This window comes from Microplitis mediator, chromosome 6 (genome assembly GCF_029852145.1).
Source record: "Microplitis mediator isolate UGA2020A chromosome 6, iyMicMedi2.1, whole genome shotgun sequence".
Classification (NCBI taxonomy): Eukaryota; Metazoa; Arthropoda; class Insecta; order Hymenoptera; family Braconidae; genus Microplitis; species Microplitis mediator.
Genome location: NC_079974.1, coordinates 1,993,299 through 2,006,093, shown reverse-complemented (window position 1 = coordinate 2,006,093; position 12,795 = coordinate 1,993,299). Strand labels below are relative to the sequence as shown.

General features: G+C 36.7%; 2 protein-coding genes and 1 pseudogene across 2 annotated transcripts; all 3 read right to left on the bottom strand.

Annotated features, from left to right (window-relative positions):
• Nucleotides 1–709: 709 nt before the first annotated feature.
• Nucleotides 710–2,439, bottom strand: LOC130670205 (NF-kappa-B inhibitor cactus-like). Its single transcript, XM_057473483.1, has one exon. It carries the CDS (start codon nucleotides 2,070–2,072, stop codon nucleotides 1,548–1,550), a length of 525 nt encoding a protein of 174 aa, XP_057329466.1. The 5' UTR covers nucleotides 2,073–2,439; the 3' UTR covers nucleotides 710–1,547.
• Nucleotides 2,440–4,096: 1,657 nt separating this feature from the next.
• Nucleotides 4,097–6,702, bottom strand: LOC130669973 (receptor-type tyrosine-protein phosphatase S-like; annotated as a pseudogene).
• Nucleotides 6,703–10,880: 4,178 nt separating this feature from the next.
• On the bottom strand, nucleotides 10,881–12,515 carry LOC130669695 (tyrosine-protein phosphatase non-receptor type 9-like). Its single transcript, XM_057472714.1, has one exon. The coding sequence runs from the start codon at nucleotides 11,924–11,926 to the stop codon at nucleotides 11,045–11,047; it is 882 nt and encodes a 293-aa protein (XP_057328697.1). The 5' UTR covers nucleotides 11,927–12,515; the 3' UTR covers nucleotides 10,881–11,044.
• Between the last annotated feature and the right edge of the window lie 280 nt (nucleotides 12,516–12,795).

The following is a 12,795-nucleotide window of genomic DNA, read 5'->3' as shown; positions in this document are numbered from 1 at the left end:
AAATAATATTACGAGAGTTTATAAATCAAACACTGCTTTGCATGCTAAACTAAAAAACGTGATGTTTTAGCTCTTTTCGTGTTAGAGTCATAATCCAAGACAAAAAAATATGATAAAAATTTTTCATCATATATATAAAATAAACTTATAGAATCTTCAGTTTATGTCTATGGCTCAGTATTGTTAATAGATACAATCATTCAAATTAATAATATTATTTTATCATGCTCATAATTTGAAAAGCTTTATAATTTGAATTTTATTCAAAAGTAGCATTTCATTATAACCCATGTCGTATCCCATATGATCGACGAGTTAATTCAGCATACCGGAAATTACGTCAACAGCAGGTTCGTTCTGACGTCATGTGTTTTTCTACCTATTCTATGCCAAGTAAGAAAATTTCTCGATGGAGTGCAACCCTAGTCGACCATAGTCAGTTTTGTGCGAGACCTCCACACAACATGGACTAGAGTGGACTAGTACTGCATTCCATCAAGAAATTTTCAGTTTCAAAAAATAAAAGTAATCATCGTTAGATTTCTGAACTGTAGCTTCATAACTGGACATAGCGTGGCAGTGAAAACTCTGTGCGACCTCAGGGTCTCGTTATATTTCACTGTCGACACTGGAATCGGAGTTATAAGTATGGTATTGAAGTTGAAAAAAAAAACATATTAGTTTGATTATTTTTATTATAAACGTGAAAAATAAAATATAACATAAAACTTATATGATATGCAAGATTTACAAAAAGCTCTCATCACTATGGCATACAGATTTACATATCAAGTTATTATTATCAGTGGGTTGCAGTGTACATTTACTGTAGAATTTTGAACACTTTTGTCTTCAACTACCTTTTCTTATTATCTGCCTGTTAAGGTGGAGGAGAGAGAGCTTGCCTTTCCGTTAAAATCTGTCTGTTTGTTTCCTACTTTTCCCAAAAAACCTACCTACTTTTGCAGCTAGGTCCGTCTTACTACACTGTACTGCATATGCTTGTGATAGGGATGCGAACAACCCTACCACAACGACCAGGAAAACTCTAAAAAACCTGGTCGAGTACAGGCGGATTCCCGAAGTAGTAACCGTTGATGGGGTGGAAAAAGTCTTGTTCTTGCCGGGATTCGAGACAATGTACCCTACGTCTAGAGCCTCAAAACTCTCTAGAGATTTTTATACAAGTTACAAATAGTACATTACAATGTATCTAGATTTCAATAACAATCTTTTAATGTTCGGTTGCTGTTTGTCTATATCGGAAGTGAGATTCAATCCACTTCGATCAAAGAATTACAAAAACCTTCTGAGAAACACATTTTGATAAGGTGCGATAACAGTGATTACATTATCTTACATACTAGTCGCTTCGCAATGTATAAACTAATGTAACACAAATTAACCTACGAGTTATTTTAAACACACCAAATGAGATTGTATTGTCTACATCTAGTAGCTATGCTTTCTATCAATAAAATACACTTATGCTATTTGCGACACCTACACATAAAACTCATGTCTACACTATTTACTTCGCGACACTTTTAGCCACTTATCAGAAACACTTTCTTCGCAGTAGCCAGGAAATCTTGCCGAGGAATCGTACCATAAGTTTTGAGTATTATTGCCATTTCTTTGTCCTTATTTTTTGAAGCCTTTTTGAACGCCATGTGACTGTAGTAGTTTTCTGCTTCTAAATCTATGTGTGGTTGTTGACACAACCATGCAGCTAGTTCGTAGTCTTGGTTCCCCACTGCAATGTGAAGGACAGTGTCACTACTATTACGTTCTCGTACATTGAGATCTGTTCCATATTTCACCAACTTTTCTATCATCTTTATTGCTCGCTGCCCTCGATGTATTCTCACTGCAACATGAAGGCAAGTTTGTCCCAGATCATTTTTCTGATTGAGCCGCGTCGTGAACTTGTCATCCAATAAATGTTGGAGTTCACATAAGGAACAATACCATCCATTTTTCACAATCACGTGAAAAACGTTCTCTCCGCTATACGCAAAATGTGCGCGCCAGTTTATCTTAAGCAGAACTAGAAGATCTAAAACACCCATTGTTTAGCAGTTGTTAACTCATCTATTCTTGATGAAAATTTCGAACGACTGGAGCATTTTATCGATGCTACCTATTTACATTCCCGTCCCTGTTCGGAGTGTATTGTTTGGGAATCCCCGGCTTGATTTTCAATCACATGGTGTTGCCAACTTAAATTAATAATGTCATTTAGTTTTTACTGGAGTAACAAGCTTGTTGCCAAAAATGCAATCGTGTATGTACGAAACCAGAGAGTTTTACTATAATTTACGTTTTATACTAGAATCGAAACTATAATTAGTATAGTATATAAATTTACGTATTAAGTTTTGACCGCAGGTTAATATCTGATAATATTAAGTCTTTACTCTCCCATATTGAGTGCGATTAATTACTCACTCTAATAAAAAAACAACTCTAACTAACTCTACATTGTCTGAAGTAGTTAGCCGACGAAACACTCTTACCCTATTTGCGTCACATACCCATAAAGCGCTTATCCTATCTGCGTCGCGAACACAACACTTATGCTTACACTACTTGTTTTTCACACTCAGTTATTATTCTGAAACACTCTCTTCTTCTCCTTCACTGTCGTTTTCTACCAGAATAAGTACAAAATCACCAGTACCACGATCTCTTCCGTTAAAATCTGCGCCATTCCCAGTAACTTCTCTATTTTCCGTATTGCTTGTTGTCCTCTATGTGCGTCCGTTGCAATGTGAAGGCAAGTATGGCCCTGATTGTTTCGCGTCTGCAGCCAGAGCTTGATTTTTTCATCTATGAGCCCCTCGATAGCATACAGCATCTTTAACCATCCTACTTTAGCAATGACGTGAAAAACGTTCTCTCCAGTATAGGTCTCATGTCGCTCCCAGTCTATCTCAAGCAGAAGTTGCAGATTTGATCTACCTGAACTATTCATCACTGAGAAATATTTTTCGGTTCTACCCCGAATGAAATGTATTCAAGAACTGATTCATTTTATGTGGATTCTTTATTCAAATCGTCGTTGGCGGCGATGTTTTGAATGCCTACTAAATATTGATAGCACCAATTGTTTTCGAATTCCGGTTTCGGATTGTTCTAATTATTACGTGGGGGTCATAGGCTATCGTGTGTTTATTTTCGTCCAGTCGTACGATAGCGTGGAATCATTAATTGCAGTTTATTATGTCATTCAGTTTTACTCATCTGTTGAGCACTTTTTTTCCGTTTTGAAGTGAAAGAAATGATGATGCGCATTAAAATATTTGGGCTTAATTCAAGAGTAAGTTCACAACAATAATTCAGTGTCTTCTTAATCGAGAACTCATTGAGACAAAATTTTGGGCCTCAAGCATTAATAGGTCCGCAGACCGTTGCTTGAGGACAGCACACATTGACTGTTCTCTTATGTACTATGTCAAGAATAATGTCTAGCACGCACATGTAACTTATTCTGAAATGTGTAGCATACCTCCATTTCGAAATTCTCACCTCCTGTTTAGGACTTTGCGCTATTCTGAGGGTCTACATTTTGCATTGTCCTTATTTCTCAGGAGATCAAAATAGGTAAAGTTAGAACCAGGGGTTTCAATTTGCAAATGATTGACAGCCGAAGCGCAATTTATAAGTTTATTGTGAAATTAGAAGGATTAAATACAAAATAGGCAATAGCTTTCTATTTACTATTGACAGATGAGATCACAAGATAAATCTGCCGACTAAACTAATATGTTATTCTATTTAATCTAAATACAAAGTCTTACTTCATTCTAAGAAAACCTAAAGCTAGTTAGTAAAACGTGGTAGCACAGTATGCGATCACCCAACTAAACCGGAACTAATATCATTTATTCATAGATATAATAATATTTACTTGTAGCTACTTTTCGATTTGTCACCGGTAAAGTTAGTATGGTTATACAGTATTCTATCGCAGAAAGATCGTACTTATCGTAAGGTGAAAAAGATACATTTTATACAAATAGTTGTACACGGCGTGTTTGCATGTAATTAAGTGACACCTATTAACACGATTACCCCATGAGCAGTTGTTTGACAATAATTACGATACCTTTTTGACCTCTGTACTTAAAAATATAACATAACTTCTCTTAGGAATGCAAGCATATTACATTTTTCACTGTTATTTTTAAAAACTAAAAAACAACATACATTCATTTTAAAGAACCACGTAACGTTTGATAAAGTATGTCGTGTAAGTTCAGAGCCAAGAATAATCACCATGTTCCTGAGATTTAAAATTAACAGACAACATTCGCCTGGAATAAATTACTCGCTGACGTTCTGTATTATCTTGAGAAAACTTGGCTTTATCCTTCGGTCTTTCAGATACTAATTCTGTGGTTCATATTTATAACTCAAATCTTAAAATACTTGAGGACGTTTTGCAAAATAAAGTGTCCTTCCCATAGCATTTAGGCTTGGAACGTCGACATACACTCAGTATTTCTAACCAGATACGAGATAAAAAAATCATAAACGATGGGCTGTGCCTTTAACACATGTTAACTGTATCAAATTGCATTAAGAGATAGGCATGAATTAGATGATAACAGAAGACATAGTCACTTAATCGATTCGTACAACCATATTTTTGCTGTCTGACTTTCTTAACAGCATTTGCAATAGATAGCACTCCAGTCTTTTTGAGCTCTGTAACACAGATATCGAGTACACAAAATACCTCTGAGCTACTATTACTGCCAATGCAATCCACAATTATGGGACCAAGATTTCTGAAGGTCTCATGCTTTTTTAAATCAGCGTACAGGTTGTCAATATTAAAAAAGAAATCTAAAAAAACCTTTGGGTTATGGGGAAAATTATCAGCTGGCCAAGCGGTATACTGACAATGTGATAGCTTGCGTGCTTGCCCTTTTTGAGACCCAACAAGGTTAACACAAAGTGGGGGTTTGTAATAACTCCTAAAGTCTCTATCTGAAAGTTGTTCCAGGCTATTACAGTACCTTCATTTAAACTCCAGAATCGATTAAAATTATTCTTATCCCACACCATTTGTAAATATCTGTCAGTGTTATTTCCACACGAGTTCGTAGTGACGATGTACTTCCGCTTATGTTTATATCCGTCCACAAACCTTGCACTCAAGACTTTCTCCTTACTAAGGAGATTCACTCGGCTGCAAAGTAAATGTACGATTGGTAGGACATTATTGCCGTTTCGCACCTTATTTACGGCTTGGTTAGAAGAATAGGACACCCTGTTTTTCTGCTCAGGTACCATCACACGATGTTCTTGAACGATGAAGTTTAGTGAGTCTGGCTTTTGTATGTAATTGATGAAATACATTATCCTTATTCTCTTATCTTCGACGGGTATTATTACACGCGCTGCAGTATCTGTAAAGAAACAAAAATAATATTAAAACTCATATTTCAATGTAAGGGCAACCCAACTGGGAAGCATTTGGTAGTCTCATATCCACCGATCCACTGTCACTTGAAGCCAATTATCTAACTCACTTGTTTTATTAAAATTAAACAAAAAAATTATTCGTAAGAGTCACTACCACTCACTGTAAGTAGTACTTTCGAACTAAACCTTTCATTGCTCCGTTGAAGCTTTTATATTTTCAGTGTGTAATACGCATGACCTAGTATTAAATCACAAAACTATCTGTCAACTCGTAAAAAACGCCCCGTTAGGAAAATTTTCGCTAGCCCACCAATTTAATGCATGTTTAAAAGCTATAAACTTTTTATGAGTGGTGTGTTGTGCGCTCATAAATATGACTAATAAAAATACCAGCTTAAAGTACTTCGAAGAATTACCCTTGGCTAGTAAACAATAGACCAAGTTTAGTACGTAATTGAATGTTTACTTTGATCAAGACTATAATTAATGTAACGGGACCTAAGTCTACGTCCGCTGACCGTAGGCCGTTGCCTCACTCTTTTGGGCATTCACGAGCTGCGGGCATCCCCATCTTCTACCCAGACGACACTCTTAGTCAAAAAAATAACTAAGGTGGACATTAACTGAAGGTATAATCAAAAATCCTTATTGCGCGTGGTATCTAACCACAGCCACCACGAGTCCTATCTCTCTTGGGTCAAACACTACTCCCATCTCAGAAAATAACGAGGCTTTGGTCACAGTGAGCTGGGACAGGCCCCTCGTGGTACCAGACCCAGCTCTGCTCAACATGGTTGCGTAGGATTAGTGGTGGGGCGCAACTTCTTTCCATACCCTATGTAAACGGCTTCATCCACTTGTTTCTTTCGCGTTCCCGACAAGCAATTATCCGCTTGTTCCTGATAGATTTTTCACTTTCCCGAGCAAGTCACACTCTTATTATTTAAGCCAAATCACAGTTAATGAGAGCTCGGGGGTGATCAAGACTATAATTAATTAATGTGACGGGACCTAAGTCCACCTCCTCCACGGAAGCCGATATCTCGCCCTTTTGGGCATACTCGCGTTGCGTGTGGTCCCTATTTTTATAAACAACACTACCATATATTATAAAAGCGAAATATGAGCATAAGACCACATTAGCTTACCCATTAGGCATGCATTGCATATGGGTGCCTCACCGACAACCACCACGAGACCGACCTCATTCGGACCAAACACTCCTCCCATCTCTGGTCGAAGCGGGGCTTGGAATGGATCCCCCATGGTACCAGATTTCAGCTCTGGTCAACTGCTTGCGTAGGATTAGTGGGGGGGGGGGGGGGCAAGTTCTTCCCCAACCCATAAGGGCTACCTCCACTTAGGAATATAATCACCAAGATTTCAGACATGCCATTATACACACTTGCCCTCATCCATCACCTAGTGATCTCTAATCTACGAGTTTTTTATGGCCGCTATGATGTTTTAAAACACCAAATGGCGGGAGTCGGTCAACTCGAAAAGTCGGTCCACTCGAAATGATCAAGACTATACCCTTCAAAAACTAGTGCACACAAAAGTTGTTGTTGTCGTATTTTTAAAACTACTCGCATGAAATTGATATTCTTTTTTTACAGCGCTGCTTAAAACATCTTGAAATAGAAAATTATAAGGGTCTTTTACACTGTGATGTCACTAATAGAAGCATAATAGTTGATTGTGTTTGAACTTACCTTATTAATTACGTAAGGGCCATCTCCACCTCATATTCTACGAAACGTTTCCTCGCGCACATAACCAGCAGTTCATTCTTGAGAGATTGGTATCGTCTTTCGGCAATTTGTATTTCTTCACTTATCTTGTCTTCATCTTCAGGTGTTTTTGGTTTACGACACTTTAGTTCACGAATTTTATCCTCAAGTTTTAGCACATTAGCTGCATGTTTCAAACGTTCAGCTTTTGAAAACATTTTGACACGTTTAACTGTCAAGAAACCTTCAGACCAAATGGTGAAACCCATCCATAGTATTAATAAGGATAACTCCATTGTTCTTAAGTTGCCTCAAATAATTATGTTTTCACACACTAGGGAATAAGATCCATTTTTATTTGACCAGCTTCAGAGGGAAAAAAGTATAGGTTAATCGTTATCAGTGCCAATAAATGTGCTGTAAAATTCAAATGACTTTGGTATTCATTCACTGAGGGGAAGATAACCTCTCTTCGGCCTTCCAGAAACAGAAAAAACAAACCATTTTTCATAATTAGATTAACTATTCTGAATAATTGGGGTTTACCAATTTTTATATTTGTTAACAGTCACTTGTTCACCACTAGGAGTTTAAGAACTTTTGCCAACAATAATAATGCTCTTCTCATCGCAGCTCTTCCATGATCGCTCATTTTTGTCACACCCCGTAGCATTTATACTTTGATATCATGTGTGATCCATTAATATATAGGGAATCAATAGCAAGAGGTAAGTTTAAGTCGTCACGTACAGCATCCGTAGCGACAAAAAGCAGATGTCTTGTCAGCATGCTTTTCCATAGGCATACGATGCTGTCGGTATACTTACAGTGATCTAAGGCCGAAGAATAGTTTTTGCAATCGGTGAATGGCAACTCGCTGCACGTGCGATGGGACCTTGCCTTATGCGACTAATATCAGAAAGAGTAAAACATTGATGTGTGAGTGAAGCCGTTTATATGTGACTGAGAAAGATTACACAATCTATAATGTTTATAATTACAATAAGTATTTGCTGTAAGTATGTGTGCGAAGTGAAGATAAGGACACATTGGTTGTGGGCGTAAGAGGCGTTCCATCTAAGTCATTCGGCGAATGGGATTCGCCCGTTAGGAGTGCTTCATATACTACCTTACACGCACTGCAGGATAGTAGGTATTGGAATTGTTTTATACTGAAACAGGCATAAGGGTGAGTTACTGCGAGAGGTGGGCGTTTTTCAATGTCATCCCGTGGATTCAGGTCGATTTGTTTAGACAATCGTAATGTAGCCTACAACTGAAGTCTATTGGGTTTTCCGATACATTGTAGTCAGCATTTAATTTCAGCAAAGGATAGCCAAATATAATATAATTTCCTTCACAAACTATCTGCACAGTAGGTATTCCGATCATTATTGAAATTTCAAGTTTCAATGACCTAGTCGGCATAGCTAGCGGTCTAATGCGCCGGTCTTGGGAGAGTCCTTCTGACCTTAGACGCAAGGTACATGGGTTCGAGCCCCTGCGAGTACAGGACTTTTTCTACCATGTCCCTGCTTCGGGAAGTTGCTACAGAAAGGTCACCTGTACTCGACCAGGTCTTCTAGAGTTTTCCGTATCATTGTCGTAGACTTGTTTGCATACCCAACACAAGCATATGCAATACAGTATAGTAAGACGGCCCTAGCCACAAAAATAGGTAGGAAGTTAGGAAAAAGTAGGAAATAAACAGATAAATTTTAATGGAAAGGCAAGCTCTCTCTCCTATGTCGTTTTAGGCAGCTAATGGGAAAAGGCAGTTAAAGACAAAAATGTAAAAGACTCTAAAGAAAATGTACACTGCCTACGGTATTAAGTTTGAAAGCTATCTAGCTATTGGAAAACGATTTCAAGATAGAAAGATGATACTTATTTCGTTACATAAATCTTGGACTGTAGTCTACCTAGATTTAAATAAAACGGAAAGTTATTAAAATGATAATTTTATTACATATATCTTGTAAAAGTTGTCTTAAAACCTAAATAACATCCTAGCTATAAAATAAATATAAATGCATATTCTATGAGATTAATTGGCATAACTAGCAGATCTTATTGTTTTGGTAATTGGTTATTTCTAAGTACAATAATAGTTAAACGGTCACGACTGCCAATAACTTCTGCGATTTTTCACAGGATAAGCTTGAACCTCGATCCAAGCTTGCGGCGTCCGTTCGTTGAACGCATGGCGCGCTGAAAAGAAAATATTTACCATATAGTTTACATGTTTTATATTTGAGTGCATTTTCGGCACCATAGTATACAAAAGACAGCACTTTTCAATGGGGGTTGCTTATAAGCGTAAGAAGCTTTTGTTGTAAAATTCAGCCCGTAAGTCTTGATGTTGAAAAACGGGAGTACTATAAAATTATGGAAACGATTTTCACACTATTACAGAAACAAATACCGCTATGATGACGGGACGATTACTATAATTTCAGAGGGATTATTTTAATATCTTATCGGGTTAAAAGTCATAAGCATTAGAGTGACTACCACGATTTGTATGGGTGAAATTTTTATAACCGAAACGTCAAAAAAACCTATTCCCATATGATATAGGAACCTTTCCCATGGAATATTAAAATCGTTACCGCCCATTCCTTTCCATATAAATATTGCTTTATGGTTTGATAATCTAAGATAGGGCACTTACTTGTGAATGCAGCAGCTGGTGGTTCGGCATTGATGCTCTTGGTCAGGTTTGTTGCAGTTACCCCGTTTTTGTTGCTTCAGGTAATTTACAAAATTGATTATCGTCGTCATGCAGTTATATACTCTAATTATTATTTCATAACATGAATACATGTAATTTAAAATCGGAAGTATGGAATAAAATAATTGAAGAAGCAACATTGTTACTGTACAGCTTTAAAACCAAAATTAATGTCGGTACATAAAAAATTCCCTATTTATAGTTAATTTTTGCCTGGAACACGTCAGTCGATGACAATCTGATGTAGGCATTAGGGTAAAATCACCAAATATGGACACTGAACCGAAAGTTGTTCCGATTGTTGTTAACATATTTACAAAATATTATGACCACCATTTTTCTAGGGTCCATAACATTCGGGGTATTCCATATAATCTAAATCAGAAGTTTTTTTTTTTAGTTTCTTTTTTCATTCGGTTATTCTGTCATTTAGTTATTGTGTCGTTGGTTATTATGCCGCGGATATTTTGACCGCGGTTATTAAAACGTGTTACTCTTTTTAATACATTTTTGAAGAATTGAAAAATAATGAGAAGGTTAAATATGTATTGGACATCGCAAGAGCCACTTTTTGACGACGTCCAAAATTGGTGTAGCTAGACAGTTTTATCAACTTAAACTATTTTTTAAATAATTAAAATAAAAAATATTTTTTTAAAGTTAGTAATTTTTTTGACGTGCCGAATTTTGCCGACTTTGCCCTATTTGTCCCAAACAAAAATTATCTTCTACTCCCTCGTAAATTTTGGGGTCAAGACCAATCTGGAGTAGGTAAGTGCAAAACGTTATCATTTATAAGGAAAAAAATACATACTAACAAGACTTTCGGTTTTTCCTAATTCGATAACAATCCGAAAACAAGTGCATTTCAAAGTTTAAACCTAATATTAAAACGGGTGATGAAATGCGTACATTATTAAAGCATTTTTAGGAAAGAGCCTACGTGAGCTAAGAATAGTTGTAGGTCATCATGCGAGATAGACATAGACAAAATTGATATTTATTTGCAAGTTACATAGTACTTTTACTTAGATAAAAGCATCTCCAGTAAAAATGAATTGATGCACTGGCTAGCGCCATCGGTAGATGACAAACGAGGTGGCCCTCACTTATTTTTACTAAAAATGCCCTCAAAATACTTTCAATACATAACCATTTCATATTTAACATAGACATGGAGAAGACGATAGCAAAAAACATAGTCATTTAACCGGTTCATACTGCCGTATATTTGCTGTCTCATTTTTTTCACCGTACTTGATATAGATAGCATTCCAGTCTTTTTGAATTCTGTAACACAGGTATCAACTACGCAAAATACCCCTGCGCTATTACTACCATCGATGCAATGCACAATCATGGGTCCGAAGTCGTTTGAGGACTTGTGTTTCTCTAGATAAGTATACAGCTCGTTAATATTAGAAACCACATCCAAAAAGGCTTTACGATCATGACAAAAGCTATCAACTGGCCAAGCGGTATATTCAAAATGTGATATCCTGTGTGTTCGACCTTTTTGGTTAGTTAGAATCAATAAGGATAACACGTAGTGAGGTTTTGTCGTAACTTCTAAAGTCTCTATCTGAAATTTGGCACACTCTATTACAGCACCTTTGTTTGAACTCCAATATTGGTGAAAATTAACTTTATTCTCTGATCTAGATGGCACAACAATTATTTTTACATTCTTGTCCCACACCATTTGTAAATATTTGTCAGTGTTGTTTTCAGACGGGCTTCTGGTGGAAATATACTTCCGCTTATGTTCATATCCGTCAACATAGTTAGCATTCAAGACATTCCGGTTGCCATTGAGCTTCACTCGGCAGTGAAGGAAACGTATGATCCGCGTGCAGCTGTTTTCTTGCTCCTCGTGCATGGTGTGGTTGGAGGAACTGAGTGCTTTCACTTCTTGTCGAGATACTATGGTATAATATTCGTCGATGATGCTGCTGAGTGACCCCGGATGTTCCATAAAAATCAGAAAGTCTATTGCACTTATACTGTTCGCTTGGGTAGTCATCGTTCTACCTGTTATGTTATGCGTCGAAGAACTAAATCACTTTAACCGATCTAGCCGATATGCAGTTAGTAATTCCCAATAGGTAACCCACTTATTTACTATCACTGAACGTGCACTGGTAGTCCCAAAATCAAACCGACAACGTGTGTGAGCCTTACGATCAACTCTTGGGATTAGTGTTTACTTAACTAACTTTCCCGCTACATTTTTTAGCCTTTTATACCATTTGGCCTTAGTTGTGGAATACGCATGCTCTATAATTACGCTAATTGGAACATTAAGTGTACTCCGAAAAATTTGTCTACACTTATTTGAAACCCATAACAATAAACCTTGTAATGACTTTTTTACTACCGTTTAATATCACAAGGGAGTAGCTTTTGTGAATAAATTACATTTTATAGCTATCCAGAACTAACTAGAGAATACCAAGTTTTAGTACACTATTAAAACGTTTTACATTTCTATAAATCTAAGTGGTAATTAAAACTATAATAGCGTCAAAAAGTTAATAACAGACGATTTTGACCGGACCCTCTTTTCGCATGTCCGAAAACGTTCAACTGTTATAACCCTATGAAAATTCTATTTACTAACTCATGGTTCAGAAAAAGACGATTATGTAACTAATATTATTGCAGTAACCTTGCCCTCAACGGTATAGTAATGATCCGCCGTTCTGCATTTTACCATTCTCTTAATAATATACAATATAAGGAAATTATTGTTTATTTTTAAAAAAATCGTTTTAACACTCGGGTTTTTCGTAGGTCACATAGGTTATCAAAACAGACGGGTTTAATTGCGCAAAGAATTCAATTTAGACGAAATCCAAACATATAGCGCTTGATAACAATAAACGTAGTTCT

Bases quoted from the DNA above. Each gene is read 5' to 3' on its own strand.
- LOC130670205 (XM_057473483.1), bottom strand. From the start codon at position 2,072: ATGGGTGTTTTAGATCTTCTAGTTCTGCTTAAGATAAACTGGCGCGCA.
- LOC130669695 (XM_057472714.1), bottom strand. From the start codon at position 11,926: ATGACTACCCAAGCGAACAGTATAAGTGCAATAGACTTTCTGATTTTT.